Source organism: Pleurodeles waltl, chromosome 1_1 (genome assembly GCF_031143425.1).
Source record: "Pleurodeles waltl isolate 20211129_DDA chromosome 1_1, aPleWal1.hap1.20221129, whole genome shotgun sequence".
Lineage (NCBI taxonomy): Eukaryota > Metazoa > Chordata > Amphibia > Caudata > Salamandridae > Pleurodeles > Pleurodeles waltl.
Genome location: NC_090436.1, coordinates 231916840 through 231938301, shown reverse-complemented (window position 1 = coordinate 231938301; position 21462 = coordinate 231916840). Strand labels below are relative to the sequence as shown.

Here is a 21462-nt window from a genome sequence, read left to right as displayed (position 1 = left end):
CCACACAGGGAACACACACATATAGGCCACAAACTTATGAGCACTGGGGTCCTGAGTAGCAGGGTCCTAGTGACACATAACAAACATACTGAATACATAGGGTTTTCACTATGAGCACTGGGCCCTGGCTAGCAGGATACCAGTGAGACAGCGAAAACACCCTGACATACACTCACAAACAGGCCAAAAGTGGGGGTAACAAGGCTAGAAAGAGGCTACTTTCTCACACAACCCCCCCCCCCAATCGAAGGACAATAAGGCTAACCTTGGCCAGTTGAGACTTTATTGTCTAAGTGGTGATAAGTAGAGAGTAGCTCTGCAATAGACTGGTTACTCCCTTTATCATCCACTATATGGTTACTTCCCTGTGGGGATGTAAACCACCCTGTTTGAAGTTTTTTAGCTAAGCAACAATGTGAAGATGTATTTCCAGAGTTTCTATCAGTAAGTTTTAGTTTAGAGCAGTGGGAATTGTCCACTGAACCTATTTGTAGTGATGGAAATGCCAGACAGGGATGCTGTCTCAGAAAAGCCATAGCTGGGCAAAAACTTTGCCCATATGGCTGGAAGAGAGAACAGGGATGCTGTTTCTCTTGAGTTGGAGCAGGGCAGGGATGCTGTCCTATGAGCTCCACACTAGGGCAGGGATGCTGTCCTAAGTGTTGTGAGGCAGTGCAGGGTTTCTGCACTAAAGTTTCTCTGGGAGGGTTGGAGGGATGCTCCATGTTAACTAAAATGGTGCTCTTTTTGTCACCAATGTTAGTTATCCCATAGAGAGGTACTTCTACCTCAGGGAGTCCAGCTTTGCCAGCTGATGATTCCCTTGGAACAGGTGCCACCCCAGGAGAGGTTTCTCCCACTACAGGAATGGTATCCTGACTGGTAGGGTGGTTAGGGGATACTGTGATACCCTTTTTACCTGTTGATGGAGAGGGATCCTGAGTTTTCAGGCCTTCTCTCCTTTGCTTTTTCATTTCAGTAGAAATGAGAGGGAACAATTCCTCAGGGATGCCCAGCATGCCTGCATGGGCATAAAACTCTAGATCAGCCCAACCTGAGGCCTCTAGGTCATTACCTAAGAGACAGTCTACAGGTAAGCTAGGTGATACTACCACCTGCTTAGGGCCAGTAACTCCACCCCAACTAAACTGAATTATAGCTAAGGGAAGAAACTTAGTGGAGTTATGGACATCAATAATCTTATACTGTTGCCCAATGAAATGTTGATCAGGGTGCACTAGGTTTTCAGTCACCAAAGTGATACTGGCACCTGTGTCCCTGTAGGCCAAGGCCTCAACACCATTTATTGAAACTGTCTGCCTGTACTTATCCATTGTAAGGGGACAAGCAGCCAGTGTGGCAAGGCCAATGCCACTAGGTGTGACAGAAACTGTCTTGGGAGTGACTACCCCAGTTTCTACTATGGACCCATAAGTGAACCCAACTACACCCTTAACTTGACTGTTGCCAGCAGTCCCAACACTAGTACCACTACTGCTAGGGGCACTAGAGCTTGATGTATTAGTGGTGGTAGGCTCAGGGGGTTTACCTGGACAGGACTTATCCCCTGGCCTATGGCCTCTGTTTTTACACACAAAGCACCAAGGCTTTTTAAATTGTGTAGGTTGAGAAGAAGAGGAAGAATTTGTTTTATCCCCACCCCCTGAAGAGTGTTTAAGATTTGAAGTGGGATCTTTGGTTTTACCCTTATCTGCATGCTTATCTTGAGATTTTTCACCATCTTTCTTCTTAATGTTCTCTTTGTCACCACCTGTATGAACTTTTCTGTTCACCCTTGTTCTGACCCATTTGTCTGCCTTCTTTCCCAATTCTTGGGGAGAGGTCAGATCAGAGTCCACCAAGTACTGGTGCAACAAATCAGACACACAATTATTAAGAATATGCTCTCTCACGATCAAGTTATACAGGCTGTCATAATCAGTAACTTTACTGCCATGTAACCACCCCTCCAAGGCCTTCACTGAATGGTCAATGAAATCAACCCAGTCTTGTGAAGACTCCTTTTTGGTCTCTCTGAACTTTATCCTGTATTGTTCAGTGGTTAAGCCATAACCATCCAGGAGTGCATTCTTAAGAACTTTGTCATCATTAGCTTCATTTTCTTTCACAGTAAGGAGCCTATTCCTACCTTTTCCACTAAATGATAGCCATAGGATAGCAGCCCACTGCCTTTGAGGGACATCCTGTACAACACAGGCCCTCTCAAGTGCAGCAAACCACTTGTTAATGTCATCCCCCTCCTTATAAGGGGGAACTATCTTGTGCAGATTCCTGGAATCATGCTCTTTTGCAGAATGACTATGGGGAATACTGCTGCTGCCACCATGGGTTTCTAAACCCAGTTTCTGTCTCTCCTTCTCTACTTCTAAGGACTGTCTATCCAAATCCAGCTGTTGCTTCTTGAGCTTCAGTCTGGTTTGTTCCACTCTCAATCTATTGAGCTCCCTTTCTAACAATCTGTCATCAGGGTGGGTGGGAGGGACATTCCTAGACACAGAAGTATGATGAGAATGAACAGAAGGAGACCTGTCCCTTACAGAGGGCACCCTAACAGCTTGGCTAACAGAACCATCATTTCTACTGTGATGAGAATGAATGCTCTTGCTATGATGTGAGACAACACTATCTGTATGGTGTGACTCAACATCAGTACCAACTATGCTAGACTGTCTAGTAATGGGCAGGCTTGGAAGTTTCTTTCCTGAATCTTTTCCTGGGGGAGTCCCTGGATCAGATTGGGAACCATTAGCTACTTTTTCAACAGATGGGGCACTTTTAGCCTTATCTTGTTCTCTAAGCATGTTAAGTAACAATTCCAAGGAAGGATTCTTCCCTACACTCAAACCTCTCTCTATGCAGAGACTCCTTGCTCCTTTCCAGCTAAGGTGATCATATGCAAGTTTGGACAGATCAACATTTTGGCCTGTGCCAGACATTTTTTTAGAGAGAGTTAAAGTGATAGAAAAAGAGAAAAAAGTTTGTCAGAGCTTTTAGAAAGACTGGAAAAAAAAAAACTTTAAAAACTTTTTAGAACTTTTTAGAAAGTTAGAAGTACTTTTCAGCACTTAGAAAAGAGTGAAAAGAGGAAATGCAAAACTTTTTGGCAATGTGTATATACACTGAACTTGTTTTGTATATTTTTCTCTTATGAAAAGTACAATGACAAGAGTGGTAAGTAGTCTCAAAGCACTTATCCCACCGCTGCACAACCAATGTAGGAGGCTGGACTGGCTTGTAGTGAGTACCTAGGGGTACTTGCACCTTGCACCAGGCCCAATTATCCCTTAGTGTATAGGGTGTCTAGCAGCATAGGCTGATAGATAATGGTAGCTTAGCAGAGCAGCTTAGGCTGAACTAGGAGACGTGTGAAGCTACTACAGTACCACTTAGTGTCATATGCACAATATCATAAGAAAACACAATACACAGTTATACTAAAAATAAAGGTACTTTCTTTTTATGACAATATGCCAAAGTATCTCAGAGTGTACCCTCAGTGAGAGGATAGGAAATATACACAAGATATATATACACAATACCAGAAATATGCAGTATAGTCTTAGAAAACAGTGCAAACAATGTATAGTTACAATAGGATGCAATGGGGACACATAGGGATAGGGGCAACACAAACCATATACTCCAAAACTGGAATGCGAACCACGAATGGACCCCAAACCTATGTGACCTTGTAGAGGGTCGCTGGGACTATTAGAAAATAGTGAGGGTTAGAAAAATAGCCCACCCCAAGACCCTGAAAAGTGAGAGCAAAGTGCACTAAAGTTCCCCAAAGGACAAAGAAGTCGTGATAGGGGAATAAGGCAGGAAAGACACAAACCAACAATGCAACAACGCTGGATTTCCAATCTGGGGTACCTGTGGAACAAGGGGACCAAGTCCAAAAGTCACAAGCAAGTCGGAGATGGGCAGATGCCCAGGAAATGCCAGCTGCGGGTGCAAAGAAGCTTCTACTGTACAGAAGAAGCTGCAGTTTCTGCAAGAACGCAAAGGGCTAGAGACTTCCCCTTTGGAGGACGGATCCCTCTCGCCTTGTAGAGTCGTGCAGAAGTGTTTTCCCACCGAAAGAACGCCAACAAGCCTTGCTAGCTGCAAATCGTGCGGTAAGCGTTTTTGGATGCTGCTGTGGCCCAGGAGGGACCAGGAGGTCGCAAATTGGACCAGGAGGTAGAGGGGACGTCGAGCAAGACAAGGAGCCCTCTTAGCAGCAGGTAGCACCCGGAGAAGTGCCAGAAACAGGCACTACGAGGATGCGTGAAACGGTGCTCCCCCGAAGTTACACAAAGGAGTCCCACGTCACCGGAGACCAACTTAGAAAGTCGTGCAATGCAGGTTAGAGTGCCGTGGACCCAGGTTTGGCTGTGCACAAAGGATTTCCACCGGAAGTGCACAGGGGCCAGAGTAGCTGCAAAAGTCACGGTTCCCAGCAATGCAGTGTAGCGAGGTGAGGCAAGGACTTACCTCCACCAAACTTGGACTGAAGAGTCACTGGACTGTGGGAGTCACTTGGACAGAGTTGCTGGATTCGAGGGTCCTCGCTCGTCGTGCTGAGAGGAGACCCAAGGGACCGGTAATGCAGCTTTTTGGTGCCTGCGGTTGCAGGGGGAAGATTCTGTCTACCGACAGGAGATTTCTTCGGAGCTTCTAGTGCAGAGAGGAGGCAGACTACCCCCACAGCATGCACCACCAGGAAAACAGTCGAGAAGGCGGCAGGATCAGCGTTACAGAGTTGCAGTAGTCGTCTTTGCTACTATGTTGCAGTTTTGCAGGCTTCCAGCGCGGTCAGCAGTCGATTCCTTGGCAGAAGGTGAAGAGAGAGATGCAGAGGAACTCAGATGAGCTCTTGCATTCGTTATCTAAGGAATCCCAAGAGACAGAGACCCTAAATAGCCAGAAAAGAGGGTTTGGCTACCTAGGAGAGAGGATAGGCTAGCAACACCTGAAGGAGCCTATCACAAGGAGTCTCTGACGTCACCTGGTGGCACTGGCCACTCAGAGCAGTCCAGTGTGCCAGCAGCACCTCTGTTTCCAAGATGGCAGAGGTCTGGAGCACACTGGAGGAGCTCTGGGCACCTCCCAGGGGAGGTACAGGTCAGGGGAGTGGTCACTCCCCTTTCCTTTGTCCAGTTTCGCGCCAGAGCAGGGCTAAGGGGTCCCTGAACCGGTGTAGACTGGCTTATGCAGAAATGGGCACCAAATGTGCCCATGAAAGCATTTCCAGAGGCTGGGGAGGCTACTCCTCCCCTGCCTTCACACCATTTTCCAAAGGGAGAGGGTGTAACACCCTCTCTCAGAGGAAGTCCTTTGTTCTGCCATCCTGGGCAAGGCCTGGTTGGACCCCAGGAGGGCAGATGCCTGTCTGAGGGGTTGGCAGCAGCAGCAACTGCAGGGAAACCCCAGGAAAGGCAGTTTGGCAGTACCAGGGTCTGTGCTACAGACCACTGGGATCATGGGATTGTGCCAACTATGCCAGGATGGCGTAGAGGGGGCAATTCCATGATCATAGACATGTTACATGGCCATATTCGGAGTTACCATTGTGAAGCTACATATAGGTAGTGACCTATATGTAGTGCACGTGTGTAATGGTGTCCCCTCACTCACAAAGTCCGGGGAATTGGCCCTGAACAATGTGGGGACACCTTGGCTAGTGCCAGGGTGCCCTCACACTAATTAACTTTGCACCTAACCTTTACCAGGTAAAGGTTAGACATATAGGTGACTTATAAGTTACTTAAGTGCAGTGTAAAATGGCTGTGAAATAACGTGGACGTTATTTCACTCAGGCTGCAGTGGCAGGCCTGTGTAAGAATTGTCAGAGCTCCCTATGGGTGGCAAAAGAAATGCTGCAGCCCATAGGGATCTCCTGGAACCCCAATACCCTGGGTACCTCAGTACCATATACTAGGGAATTATAAGGGTGTTCCAGTAAGCCAATGTAAATTGGTAAAATTGGTCACTAGCCTGTTAGTGACAATTTGGAAAGAAATGAGAGAGCATAACCACTGAGGTTCTGGTTAGCTGAGCCTCAGTGAGACAGTTAGGCACCACACAGGGAACACATACATATAGGCCACAAACTTATGAGCACTGGGTTCCTGACTAGCAGGGTCCTAGTGACACATAACAAACATACTGAATACATAGGGTTTTCACTATGAGCACTGGGCCCTGGCTAGCAGGATACCAGTGAGACAGTGAAAACACCCTGACATACACTCACAAACAGGCCAAAAGTGGGGGTAACAAGGCTAGAAAGAGGCTACTTTCTCACAGTGGTGGAGGGGCTTGAGGCATTTTTCATTTTGTATGGGTGGGGGAATAAAATCTTATTTTAATTGTAGTTTTCCAAACCTTTTCTTTCTACATGTGTTTTCATGTCCAATGTTTCAATCTGTTACCAAGTGTGACACCTTCATCCATTCCTTTCTTTAGTCAACTGCCAACCAACCCGTTGCATTCTGAAAGTTCTTTCTAATGCCATATTTTTAATAGGAGTCACAAGCCCACCGACAGCCAAAGGATACAGTGTACTGATGGTAGGCAGTCCTTGTGAACAGCTAAAGCCTCGCATTTACACCCTTCTTTAATACTGCAGGAGCCAGAGGCAGACCATCCCTTCACTGCCCCAAGCTGTACTCTCTTACTGATGGTTTGGTCACTACCAGTGTGGTTTACCAAGTTGCTGCAGATTTCCGCTTCCTCTGCTTGTCCTCCCTAACTCCCCATCCCACAGCACTTAGCCATGATTCCTCTATACACTGTAGCAGGAAAGTGCCTTAACTCTGAGGCCCAACGGGTCTGGCTGCTTCCATGGCTAAGTGCTTCTGCAGCTTGATCGGTGCCTGTGTGCAAGGAGAACTATGGGGCATATTTATGAAAAGTGGCGCTGCATCTAGTGCAGCACCATTTATCTTGCACCCCTTAACGCCCCCCTAACACCTTCATGGTAGCGCTGTATTTAAAATACGGTGCACCCTGGCGGTAGATAGGGTGACTAGCATCATAATTTTTTACGCTACTCTGGTGCTTTGCAGGATTAGCGTCATAAATTATTACCCTAATCATGCAAAGCACCCAGAGGCCCATGGTAATCAATGGGAGCATCTTTTTAATGCCTGCACTTATGACGCATTAAAAAATGCTGATAAAAATGGCACAAAGATTTCTTTGTGCCATTTTTACATCCCCCCCGGCATACATTATGCCTGGTGCAGGCATAATGTGGCACAAGGGTTTACAAAGTGGTGCAATGCTGTAAATATTGTGCAATGTTTTTTCCCTTCCAACGCCACATTAGCGTCAAACAAATTAAGCTAATGTGGCAGTGGAATGGCGCAACAGCTCCATAAATCTGGCCCTATGTGCCTGTGAGAGTGCAGTGGGTATTTGTGAGTGCTGGGTCAGTGGTGTGCCTGTATGAGATAAGGTTGTGCAGTGTACCTGTGAGTGTAGTTTGAGAGCTATGTCTGTGAGAGAGCAGAGTGAGCAATGTGCCTTTCTAAGAGCAGGTAGAGTAGTGTTCCTGTGCGGGAGAGGGATGAGTTGTTATCTGCATGTGCCTTCTAAATCCAAAGTGAGTGCCTGTGTGAGTGCAGGATACGCTGTGTAAGTTCAGGGTACCTGTGTAAGTGCAAGGAGAGCAGGGTTGCAATGTGAGAGAAGGGTGTGCTGTGTACACAAGTGAGGGAGAGAGAGCTGTGTGTTTAAGTGCAATGTGAGTCTTGGGTCGCTGTGTGCAATGTGGTGAGCTCAGGAGGGTACCATTAGCACCCAGGTAAGAGAGCTCCCCTCATGCATCCTCTTTCAACTCAGACGTGCTCGCTGAGTTAGGTAACTTGTTATGCTTGAATTAAACCATTTCATCCCACCTTTTTTTAAATCCACCAGCCACCACTGTTGTCAACCCTAATAGATGTATTGCTATAATGCTATAATGCAGGTAGAAGGGAAACATGTTTGCTCTCATCTATTGATGATTTCTAATCTAATCTACTTTCATTCTAACCCGGGATGAGACTTATTTTTTCACCTTTGATCATATTTCTGTTTAATACATGGACTCTGCCGTGAAGTATCTAGTCACTTTTTTCACAGGGTGGATGCCGTCTACCATGCCACAAGGTTGGGCCCCATAAAATATCCTAAACTTGTCCTGGTGTAATTGTTAGACACTGAGACACATTCCGCACCGCCTGTACTTTTTCTGCTTTCCTTACAAGCAGCAACGTTCAGGCAGGGAGGCTTATCAGATTCCAGCTGGGACCATAACAAAGGCTGAAGTTAAGGGGCCATCAGGCCTCCTTTTGTTGAAGTAACCTGGCTGGGAGCTATTGGGAGCCTCACACCTAAAGGCAATGGAGGGCAAAGAAAGACACACTTGTTAAAACAGGCACAATTTTGACTTTGTTCAGTCCCTGCATATAACACATGCATGCACTGTAAGAGCTTCCAATGTGTTGGTTTGTCCCAGTATTTACACAAGTAACAATTTAAATGCCAAATATGTTGTTTTATTTCTCTTATAGTGCTATTGCGCTACTCATCCAAATGAAGGTTAACAGAGCACTTTAGATCACATATTATTTACCAGGCACACAAAGATCTCTCCTGTAGGTGTCTTATCACCCTAAAGATGTTTAAAAATAAAGACTTTGCAACCAATTTTGCAGAACAGATTTACTGCCATGTGTCTCCTTGTTGCCATTTTTTTGGGGTGCAGGGTTTAAAAGATAAATGCATAACTTGAGGCTTAGATTTTGCGTCGGGTTGCGTCACTTTTGTGTCACATCCCGATGCAAAATCCCATTTTTTAAGTAATTTAATGTGCTCAAACGTACTCATGTTAGGCCTGCTAAACAGATGTGTGAGGTCTTAAGATCTAATGTTATTTCTTGGGGTGCCAATTCCTGTGAGGTCATGCTGCCATGTGAGATGTAATGCACCGTGATTTTACGCCCCGTGATGTCACGCACTGTGACGTTACATGCCATGATGTCACTTGCATACTGCCTAACTTGGTTAGTCAACCCACTTCTGTTTTTTAGGACTTGTGCACTGGTTTGAGGCGTAGGTTATGCTTGATTGCTGCCCTTGATCACGGGCGGAGTCTATCAGTATCAGTCTATTAGTATCCTTTCTATCGGAGCTAGAGCTGATGTTACTTGCTCCATCTCCCCTGTTCTCTTCCAGTCCTCCTCTTTGTCATCTGCAGTCTCCGTCTCCTTCTTCTCCCAAGAACTGAAGACTGGCTCTGACCCCTCCACTCTTACCGGAGGTCAATACTTTATCTGCCTTCTGATTTATAACTCTGCTTAGCTCTGAGAAGACAGCAATGGGGGATTAGGCCGGCGACTCCATTTATGTGGGTTAGACATATATTTTGTAACACATCGTACCCCTGAAACCGGTCTTGCATCTCTGCTTGTTTCATTAGACATATAATAGGACTCTCATAGCGCTTAGAAGTGGGAGTTGCAAGCATCACGACAATGCGAGCTGTATCAGTGCAAAGAGCTATCAAATGTCAACCCCTCCTAGAGATTTTCTCCACACACTTTCAGTCAGCTTTGAACCACGACTAATAGTGGCTCGGGGTTGGGGGGTGGGGCTGGTAGCCTCTGTAATGGGTAACCGACCTTTGGCGGTTGGGGTCGCAAAGACGAACCTGTAAAGAACTGTTAAAAGGGAAGTGGGGACGACTAATAAATGTCATGAGACCGTTACGACAATCTGCCTGCGTGGCGTGTGTGCCTCGTGTGTGCGGCAAGTGAGAGTACCAGAGTATCAACCAAAATTTTAGGTGGATCCACCCAGCGTTAAAAAAATAAAATAAAAAATACACTATTTTGCCTCCTTTAGTAAAAGTTGATAAAAACATGATATTGGCAGAATAAAAGACACTGAAAAGAGGAATCTGATCATCTATTTGAAACAAATGAAATGAAGAGCAAGATCCGTTTGCATGCTAAAACTGATTTTTCTACTTATAGCCAGCAGATGGCGCTCTATCAGCACTCAGTGGGCTGTTTTAAATTTTACGGTTGGTGACAAATGTTTAGAGTTCTGGCTTTTTCGGTGATTTGTTTCATTCCCTACAAATGACAATAATACATCCAACTACATTTAGTGGAAAGATACTTTCTACAGGTGAACGTTTAATACATGAGAGGAGATGCTGTCTGGTCACTACGTTCCAGGCAACCAAAGCAGAACAATTGAGGTCAGTTCTAGCTTGTTCAACAGACCCATTTGTGTGATCTGGAGGATCTTACATATAGGATCGTTTAGACACGGGTGGGTTGCACCCCAGATCGCAAGCAGCTCAAACGAGAGCACTGATCTTTGCTGAGCCCGTGCATGGTTTGTCGCACCCTGCCTTTAAAGGAGTTTTGTTTTCAAGAAACTATCCCAGAGCAGGAGTTAGTTTCTTATAAAGCATATATATATATATATATATATATATATATATATATATATATATATGCTTTTTAAGAAGCTAAATAAATAAGAAATATATGTATGTATATACATATATATATATATATATATATATATATGCTTTTTAAGAAACTAACTCCTGCTCTATATATATAATATATATATATATTTTTATTTTATTTAATCATAACGTGTATAGTAATGTGTTTTCCCTCGCATTAGTGTGATTATTTACCTCCCCGGGACTGCCGTTATTTTCATGGTGGTCCTGGGTGTATGCTTTGTATTTCATGCCTTGCACTCAAAATTCGATTTTCTTGTCAATGTGCTACGTACTGCCAGGCTGCACTAATCGTAAGGAATATTGGGACAAATTATAAATTTAATTTGAACGCCGAAGTAAGTGAAAAGCACCAGGGGATACACGCAAGTTGGAATATCATGTAATAAATCACACAGTATAATGTGAAAGCGCCTCTTGGCAGACAAGTATTTGGACGTGTTTTATTAATTTTAACGATGTTCTATTTTTTTTAATAGAATGAAGACGGTGACAAGCCCGTGGAGGTAATACTTAACTTAGTTCTTCTTTTTTTCTTTAAAAAATGGTCGCTTTTGCAGGTTTTGCAAGAAAAAAAAAGAAAGAATGAAAGCTTTCTATGAGAGCCGCTGCATTTGCCATTGCATTCTAGGCCTGGTTTTGTTCTCCTTCATATGCAAATGAAGTTCGCACAACAGCGCCGCGGAGCAGCATTTTATGCCTCTTAAATGAAACTTAAGTCTTTAAAGTGCGTTAAGTTTAAAAATGGGCTACGTGGCGACGATTTTCTTTTGTAGTGTTGGGACAGGTAAATGGGAGTGCTACAGGTTTCCAGCCGGCTCTCTGAAAACATGTATTGCTTTTTTTAGTTAGTTTTAGTTTTTACCTCGGCACTTCAACCGCCCTCACCACTTTGTAGTTCCCTGAGCTAGAAGACAGGGTTAATACTTTCAAATAGCCACATCAGGGGCGTAGGAGACAATAGATTTCTGGGGGGGACAGGGACAGCCTTGGGGACTTTCAATCAACCCTATAGAAATCGCTCGTTGTTTACGAACTGCAGGCTCCGATAAATATACACAATCATATATAATGGAAGTGAAATAGGGAGAAAGGAAGGCATGTTTACACAGTCTGAAAGTATCTTTTATTGTTATTTATATTCACAAAGTAATTAGATCAATTGTGAAAATAACATGTTGATTAACCTTGCATCTTCATGCACCAAGCAAATCAAGGTAGGCGGGTAAAAAGGAAGAACATACCCTTTGCGCCCTGCACCGATCATGCCCTTCGCCTCATGCCAATTGGAACCGCACTGGAGACATCAAAAGTGATTAGGTACAATAGTTGTAAACTGTGCTCGGAAACCATAGTTCTAATAACACTTCTACTCCTGTGTGTGATCTTGGGAAGCTCAGCTCCACATCAGTCATAACTAGAAGCATTTCAACTGAAGAAATTCTTGGAGTTACAGTCTATATAAACATGGATTCTCTAATCTCTGTATAAACTGCAGTCACTAATTTCTTTAGAAACGGCTGGTTGTGATGCACCAAGTCACAGCGTGTAAAGAAAAGACATTCACTGATTATAAAGAAAAGACATCAGAAAATGACTATGATAGGTTTATTACAGTCGACTTCTGACATTACAATGCCTTCTGCCAGAGCTAGCAGCCAAGGTAAAAGGCAGATCAGGTCAAGGAGCATAATTAATAAAGCTGTTTAAAGCAAAAAATTGAATGTTGCTTTTCTTTCTTCTGCTCTACTTTAATAGCTTGGAATGACAGAACCTATGCACTAAGGTTTTAAGTGGTTTGTGGGAAAGTTGGTGGTGTGACCATGTATTATATGGGGTCAAATACCTCCTGTGTACATAAGGATATTGTAAGTCACCTTAAAGTTCATACCTTATAAACAAGCAGTGGCAACGCTAATAGGTCTCGCCTATGTACGTTCTATTGCCTTTGCCAATGTGTTTTAGCCATACTGTACGCTAGTGAGACTACTATTCAGCATGGCTCAAAGTTAATGGCATAAAGAAGAATGATGTGTCATCGACTGGTGTGGCGTAGTGTCATGGAGTAAGTAGAATGTCCTAGAATGGAGCAGTAAACTTAACTTTGAAGGAACAGGGGTCCCTGGAAAAAAATCCAACACCACTCCCATAAACAATGATAATAAAGTAGTATGCAAATGGAATGTTTTATGCATTTATTCAATCAAAATATAGAAGATCAAATGTAGTGGGAACACATCAACAGGGGAAATCGAGAAAGACTGGTATTCGGGCATTACACAAGTTATCTGGATGACCCAATGTAGCCAATTACAAGAATCTTTTTAAAAGTAACCTATATAGTACAGTGGTTTGGAGGAGGCTGGCCTGGTTTGTAGTGGGTACCTATGGTACTTACACCTTATACCACATCCAGTTATCCCTTATTAGTGAAATGTAGGCAGTGCCTAGACGCCAGGCTCTCTAGGGGTGGCTGTAGCCAAGGCTTATCTAGGAGACATGCAAAGCTCATACAATACCACTGTAGTCACACAGTACTCACACACATGAAAGAAAATACTCAGTGTTACAAAAATAAAGGTAATTTATTTTAGTGACACAAATGCCAAAAATACCATAGAGACTATACTCCCTTAGGAGGTAAGTAATACACCAATTATATACACTAGTATGCAGCAATAGCAATAAAAACAGAAAACAGTACAATTAGTGAAAATCACAGTGGTTAGAAATGGGCCTAGGGGAAACACAAACTATGTACTAAGAAAGTGGTATGCGAATGTCGGTTTCCCACCTAGACAAGTGTGGTGTGTAGAGGGGCGCCGGGAATATTAGAAAATACCAAAGGTAAGTAATAGAACCCACCTCAGAGCCCAGGAAAGCAGGAGTAAATCACAGTAACTTTCCCAGAACACACAAGAACATGAGAAAGAAGATAATGCAAGAACCAGAAGATACTTCAAGACACAAAGGGTGGATTCCTGGACCTAAAGACCTGTGGAAGAATGGGACTAAGTCCAAGAAGCACAGAAGAGTCCAGGGAGGACAGGAGCCCCCGCTAACCCGAATCAAGGTGCAAAAGAAGAACCACTGGTGAAGAACAACAGTCAGTACTGCACCCAAGAAGATGGATGCGGGTTGGTGCAGATGATATCCCACACTGGATGGATGATTGCAGTCTGGTTTGCATCGCTGGATTCCACCAACAAGCTTTGGCACAGGCAAAGCTCATGGTTAGTTGAAAATGGCACTGCCCGGGACCAGGAGGGACCTGGTGGACTCTACCCAGCAGGAGGAGTCAGAGGGGGCTCTCAGCAACTCAGAGAGCCCACAGAATACCAGCCAGCACACACAGGAGTCCCCCAGCACGGGGACAAAGGAGTTGCAAAAGGAGGCCCACGCAGCACAAAAACAAAGGATCCCATGCCGCCAGAGAACCACTCAGGAAGCTGTGCATCTCAGGAAGGAGTGCTGGGGGCCGGAGCTACATTGTGCACAAAGAATTTCCTAGAAGGATGCCACACGCCTTGGCAACGGAAAAACACGTGGTGCACGGGGTACTGTCTTGCTTGAGAAGGCAAGCTCTTACCTCCACCAAAGTTGGACAGTAGGAAGTCAGGACCATCGGGACCACATCAGTCTACCACCCGTGATGCAGGATCCATGCAACTCGTCAGGAGAGGGGACCCATGCAGATGGTCATCATTGCAGAGAGGTGCCTGCTGAAGCAGGGAAGTGACTCCTTCACTCCAAGGGAGATTCGTTGATTCTTCTGGTGCAGACTGAAGACAGGCTGTCCTCTGAGGATGCACGACTGGGAAACAGCTGCAGTTGCTGGCAGGAGCTGAAGTTACAATGTTGCAGAAGTCGTCTTTGCTTCGTTGTTGCAGTTTGTGGAGTTCCTGGAGGGCCCAGATGCAGTTTCTTCGGTGAGAAGGTGAAGTAAAGGATGCAGAGGATTCCTGCTGGAGTCTTGCAATCTGAATTTGAAGATCCTCCCAAAGGAGAGACCCTAAATAGCCCTGAAAGGGGGATTGGTCAGCTAAACACGTAAGCACCTATCAGGGGACGGCTCTGACACCACCTGCTGGCACTGGCCACTCAGATGCTCCCAGAGTTTACTGCCAACTTGGAATCCAAGATGGCAAAACCCAGGGACCCTCTGGAGGAGCTCTGAGCCCCACACCTGGGGTGGTGATGGACAGGGGAGTGGTCACTTGGATTATGTAAGGAGGGCACCAAATGTGCCCTTCAAAGCATTTCCAGTGGCCTGGGGAAGGAAGATACCCCTTCCAAACCTATTTCCAAAGGGAGAGGGTGTAACACCCCTCCACCAAAGGAAATCCTTTGTTCTACCTTCCTGGGCTTGAGCTTCTCAAGCAACAGGAGGGCAGAAACCTGTCTGAGAGGTGGCAGCAGCTGGGGCTGCCTGGAAAACCTCAGAAAGCTGGAATGGCAATACTGGGGGTCCTCTAAGGAGCCCCTAGAATGCATGAAATCATACAACCAATGCTTGCAAAAGCCGTGGGGTATGATTCCAACATGTTTGATACCAAACATACCTATGTTCGGAGTTACCATTATGTAGCTGGGAATAGGGAGTGACCTATTTCCAGTACACATGTAAAATGGCATCCCCGCACTCCTGAAGTCTGGGAAAATGGTCCTGGAGGTCGTGGGGGCACCTCTGCTAGTGCAGGGGTGCCCTCACACACAGGTACTCTGCACCCTGCCCTCAGGGCTGGAGGGCCTGCTATAGGGGTGACTTATAAGTGACCTAGTGCAGTGTAACTGGCAGTGAAAGGGTGCATGCACCTTTTCCACGCAGGCTGCAATGGCAGTCCTGCAGAAGCCTTTGCATGGGCACCCTATGGGTGGCAAAAGAAATGCTGCAGCTCATAGGGATCTCCTGGAACCCCAATGCCCTGGGTACCCAAGTACCATATAATAGGGACTTATAATGGGGCACCAGTATGCCAGTCTTGGGTGAAATACTGAGTTACCAGTATGCAACAACCATAATTTAAGGGAGAGAGCAAAACTGTTGGGGTCCTGATTAGCAGGATCCCAGTAGACACACTCAAACACACTGGCAAACAGGCCAAAAGTGGGGGTAACCAAGCTAGAAAGAGGCTACTTTCCTACAAGGTAAGCATCCACAATAATGAGTTACAAGCTTTTACATGAATGACTCAAATAGTGAATCAAGAAGTCATTAGCTCATAGTACCTATGCTTATGCCAACTTATGTACAATATCACAAATTCAAGTCAAGGTACTTTGGCCGATGATATTTTGATCCCCTAGACAAGTATCAGGATCATCCTAAGCCTTTGTTAAGCTTGAGTTAAAAGAGTTACAGAGTGCTTGTAACCAAAACAGCCAAGATAAATCTGACTCACGACTCATATGAGTGACAAGGCAATCAATGTAGATCTGAATCTCTAATCAAGCGTCAATGCCATAAAGTAGTAGTAGAGTGGAGTAGTGTCACAGTGTAATAGAGTGTCATAGAGTGGAGTGGCAGAGTGTCGTAGAGTGGAAAGGCATAAATATGAGTGAACTGGAGTAGAGTGAAGTAAAGTAACGTGAACTTGCATAGAGAAAGTTGGGTAGAGTGCTGTTGAGCATAGTACATTGTTGTATAGTGGAGTGGCATAGAGGGTTGTGCAGTGGCGTTGAGTAGAGTACCGTAGACTGAAGTGGCATAGAGTGGTGTGGAGTGGCATAGAGTGGAGTAAAGTGGAATGGAGTGGCGTATAGGGAGTTGTGTAGGGAGTTACAGAGTGGAGAAAGTGTTAGAGTTTAATGGAATAGAGTGTCAGAGTCTAGTATCATGGAGTGTAATGTCAGAGTGAAGTGTCATAGAGTGGAGTTGGGTGGTCTAGAGTGAAGTGGCATAGAGTACAGTAGTGCAAAGTAGATTGGTGTAGAGTGTGGTGGTATAGAGTGCGTTGGTTTTGAGTAAAGTGGTGTAGAGTGCATTGACGAAGACTGCACTGGTTTAGCGTACAGTGCAGTAGCGTAGAGTGGTGAAGAGTAGAGGGGAGCAGAGTGGAGTGGCACAGCATAGATTGCAGTGGTTCAGAGTGATATGTCATAGAGGGATGTTGTGCATGGTAGAGTAGAGTGGTGCAAGGTAGAGTAGACTGGTGTAGAGTGCAGTGATGCAGAGTAGAGTGGCATAGAGTGTAGTGGCATATAGTACATTGGTGTAGAGTGCAGTAGAGTGGCATATAGTTGAGCAGTGCAGAGTAGAGTGCCGTGGTGCAGAGTAGAGAGGAGTATAATTCAATGGCAGAGTGCCGTGTTGCAGAGCAGAGTGTCATAAAGGGCAGTTGTGTAGAGTAGAGTGGCATAGAATGCATTGGTGTAGAGTGCAGTGATGTAGAGTAATGCAGAGTAGAGAAGAGTGGCTTAGAGTACAGTGGTGCAGAGTAGAATAGAGTTGCATAGAGTGCCGTGGCATAGAGTAGATTGCTGCAGAGTACAGTATAGTGGTGAAGAGTAGATTGTTGCAGAGTGGAGCATAGTGATGTAGAGTGCAGTAGCATAGAGCAGTTCAGAGCAGATTGGAATGGCGCAGGGTACATTGGAGTGGTGCAGGGTAGATTAGACTGGCATAGCAAAGAGTGGAATTGCGTAGATTGCAGTCGCATAGAGGAGATGATTTCAAAGTAGAGTAAAGTGCCTACAGTGGAGTGGTATAGAGTAGAGTAGATTAGAGTGCAGTGGTGCAGAAAATAGTGGAGTGGGACAGAGTAGAGTGGCATTGAATGCAGTGGTGCAGAGTAGAGTGGCGTGGAGTTCAGTGGCAGAGTGTAATGTTGTGGATTAGAGGGTCGCAGAGTACAGTGGTGTATTGTAGAGTGGCATAGAGTGCAGTCGCCTAGAGTGCTGTGGCGCAGAATACAGTGGCATTGAAAGCAGTGTAATAGAGTGCTGTGGTGCAGAGTAGATTGGCATAAAGTGCAGTGGCATAGAGTACATTGGTTTTGAGTAAAGTGGTGAAGAGTGCAGGGGTGTAGTGTACAATTGTTAGAGTAGAATAGCATAGATTGCAGTGGCGTAGTGTAGAGTGCTGCAGAGTAGAGTCATGTAGAGTGGAGTGGTAAAGCATAGATTGCAGTGGCGTAGAGTAGCACAGAGTGGAGAAAAGTGGTGTAGGGTGCAGTGGCATAGGGTAGTTTGTTTCAGAGTACAGTGAAGAAAAGATAGAGTAAAGATAATATACTTCAATGTGCTTAAGTATGTAACGATAACAACAACATAAATAATAACGCTAGGTATAACAGCCCAAAATGAAATATGGCTTCTCCCTGTTAGCCATGCTATAATCAACCCCTTCATTACCTAGATAAAAAAGCATTAAGCATAAATCTTAGAAAAATATACCCTTCTAATACCTAAATTGTTGTGGGAAAGGGTAAAATCTGGGCCCAATTTCGACTTCACTGTTTCACCAACTGGTGTGATCTTAGGCAAATACAAATATTGTGTTTCACAGAGTCTCCTTTCTAGCCTGCAGGCACCAGACTGAGTGGGACTCTGTTTCCTCTTTAGATCTTCCTCATTGTTCTGCAGCTCCTCTTGAAGGCATCCTGCAGTGCTCCTCTTCAAGGCGGCAGCAGGGGATGCAGACAGTAATCATCCAAAACTCTTCTCCTCCTTGTGCCCTTTGTTCTTATGAGCACCCTTAATGCCCACAGCTGTGAACAGGACAAACAAAACGGCAGATGGTGCAGGGGGCCTCCGGACTCACCTTCATTCTGTTACCATCAGATTGGAGGATGGTCCCTACAGGGCTATTAAAAGTAGCGCTTTTGTGCGCTAATGGCCCTCTGAATAATAGATGTAAAAGGGGAAATTATTTTGTCCCCTTGTCCCCCCCACCTTCGTCCCCCGTGTCCCCATCCTCCAAAATCTGGGGGGGGGATACGTCCCCCACATCCCCCACACTTCCTACGCCCATGAGCCACATTGTATTCTTGATTGACATTTGTAAACGATGTTTTCAAATCTGATAGAGCCATTCTTTCTTAGTCCTTACGCTCATTTTGTTGTTACCAATTGTTTGTATCCGAGTCCACTAGAGGTCAGCAGAGGTATTTCTGGGGTGCGAGCAATAGTGATTGAAAATATAGGAAGTGTAACACATTGAATATTTGATCAATCCAATACTGCAGTGCGCCAACGATGCAGTATGTTTCCTCATTAGTGAGCATGTGGCAATATTGAGAATGTATACAATTATCATAGGATGCAGGCCCAGGAAGCACTGTGCTCATTTTTTTTTTTTTTTTTTTTTTTTTTGCAATTACAACTGTTCAGTGAAAAAGGAAGTCCAAAACAGCTGTGTGATTGCAGTGCTTAACTTGGCTGAAACATGCTGAACTATTGGATGCAGCAGTAATAAACACTCCTGAGCATCCTCTCTAAATAATCATCTAGTTGGAACTCACACAACAAAGGAAATACCAGCAGCGGCCTGTCCTTAAAGGCGGAGGGGCCACACTCCCTCACCTTTTGGACATAAAGAGTGCCTGTCCGGCTGAGCAAAGGTCAGCCTGACAGACACTCTTTATTTTCAGGTAGGACAGCCAGGAGCGAGACATGCACTGAATGCCTGAGCTGAACTTTGCTGGGCTGAGGAGGTCAGAGCTTGTGTGGGCGTGATCTCCTCAGCTCATCAAATGTCCTTGATGCCCTCCCCCTCCTGACGAGGGAGAGCTTCAGTGATAGCCATGTACCCGGGTGCTTCAGGTTTAAGCCTTGAAGTGCCCAGGGCTGAGTGTCTATCACTGACACTTCGTCACAGAGTGGGTGGGGTCAGCAGTCTCTCTGAACCCATCCTACACTGTGACGAGGTAGGGACTGCTGCCTCCCCTCGGAGACAGCTGTCCCAGCCCTCCTGGCACCTTCAGTGCTTCTCTTCCTGTTCTGCAGTGCAGGTAAGTGTTGTTTTTTTATTGATTGTCTGGTGCGTGTGTGAATGTATGTTTATTTATGAGTGAGTGTTGCGAATGAGTATGTGTGTATGTCTGAATGTGAATGCATAGGTGTAAGTGAGTGTGAATGTGTGTGTGTGCCTCCCCACTCCCACCCCCCTCTCATTTGTACTTACCAGCCGCCACTGGGAGCCCAAGATTTGTAAGCTTATTTTCTGGATCCTTTAGCCTTTTCCCTTAAGAATGCTCTGCTAACACTGCAAGCCATTCGACAAATGTCGCAAGCCGATGATGAAGCATGACTCCAAGGGTGGTTAGTGAGGCCTTGCCTACCAATCTTTTTTCTTACACTGACCTCTGTGAGACAAAAGAGACATCCAGACCAACAATATATGGTACTAACTTTTAGGATGGACATTTAGAACTATCCTTACTTTGTGGCGTCTGTTTACTGTACTTAAGATTATGTTTAGGGTGGGCACATACAGTGACTGCCAGGCACCTTCTCATCCACTTGAACCCACATTTTGGGGTTTTAGTTGTTTGAAGATCTTTATTTGTGCCAGTGTTTACAGGGGATCGAAACTGGCACTTTTTTCTGAGCGCCAGCACACTTTTATGGCATTCCACAACATGGTGGCAATGACTTCCTAATTTTAAACAGATCACATAAACCACTTCTTCAACAATTCAATATACATTAAAAAAATATCATAATACTAGCAAGTCCAAGTTATTCTTGTGTGACTTGGCTAGTTCAAATTCTCACATATCAAGGAGTATGATGGTTTGCAGATAGCATCGGTGAATGGCATTTTTCAGCACTCCCAGGACAATGGATGGTGCCAGCTGTAGTATCCTTTTGAGAAATACTTTATTTCATTTTTACGAATTAAGCACTGTGTGATGGTCTGCAAATACAGTCATATAAATCAAAATTTCTTCTTTACCATGTTTTCAGGATGCACACAGGCTTGTACGCACACATGTAACTATGTTTCTCATTGTTTTCAGAACGGTGGGGATGCTCTGGTCCTCGTAGATGATCAAGTTGGGAAGATAAAACTGGTACGATCCACCACTCTTTTCTTAGTTGAATAAACGTTTTGCATCATATTATTTTGAAACTATTGAAAAAAATGGTTATCGTCTCAGACTTTCCATCACACCCACCTTTTGCCTTCTATTTTGCCTTACTTTCCATCTGGATAGAATATCACTACACCAAACTCTTCCTAAGCAATGATGTGTCATCTTCATTCTGCCATTTCTCGTCTTCACCTTCATGAACTTCACCGGGTTATTTTCATATTTCTTTAACACACTAAGCAGGTAAAACCTCACAAGTAATACTAGTTCCTTTTTTCATGGCACGGTGGGGAAAAACTAACACCAGCACTCTAGCTGTTTTCCAACATAAGGTCACTCAGCGTGGAACTACTTTTATGTGTATCTATTGGATCCTCTACACCCTACCACTTATGTCCTCAATACTAAACCTCAGTCTGAAAGAGCGCACAAGGTTATTTTCCTAAATGTGGACAAAATTATTGGTGGTGTTAGATAAGGAGACTCTTATCTTAAAAAAATGAGCAAATTTGGTGAAATACTCACTGCCAAATCACTAAACATCTTGATTATTTTGAAAAAGGGCGTTGACCAGCTGGATTTGTTTGGCGATATGTCGACACCTCCTGACTTCAGCAGTCCTACGGTATGTACCGCTACACATTTAGCTCGTTATTTCGAATTACCGGAGGAAAATGTGATTTGCTGGAAGTAAATATATGGTTGCTCCAGCATTATATGAAATAACTACTCCCCAAGCTTAGTGGCACTATATTGGAAAGATAGCAAGGCAGCCCTCTAAGCTACAATGCGGTGCTTGGGAGCCCTACACATCTGCATCACTTTCAGTTCTAGTGTGTCCAAGTGGTAGAATGCTAGGTCGTTTTACAGAATAAGTTATCACCA

General features: G+C 44.8%; 1 protein-coding gene across 4 annotated transcripts in view; it reads left to right on the top strand.

The window, feature by feature from the left end:
- The window catches only part of DAB2 (DAB adaptor protein 2), a 241488-nt gene that overhangs the window by 180292 nt on the left and 39734 nt on the right, over positions 1-21462 (top strand). For all 4 annotated transcript variants that reach the window (XM_069221367.1, XM_069221377.1, XM_069221372.1 and 1 more), the window contains exons 7-9: positions 11020-11046; positions 20503-20556; positions 21140-21202. In XM_069221367.1, the coding sequence (XP_069077468.1) occupies positions 11020-11046; positions 20503-20556; positions 21140-21202 (144 nt within the window). The remainder of the gene's footprint in view (positions 1-11019; positions 11047-20502; positions 20557-21139; positions 21203-21462) is intronic.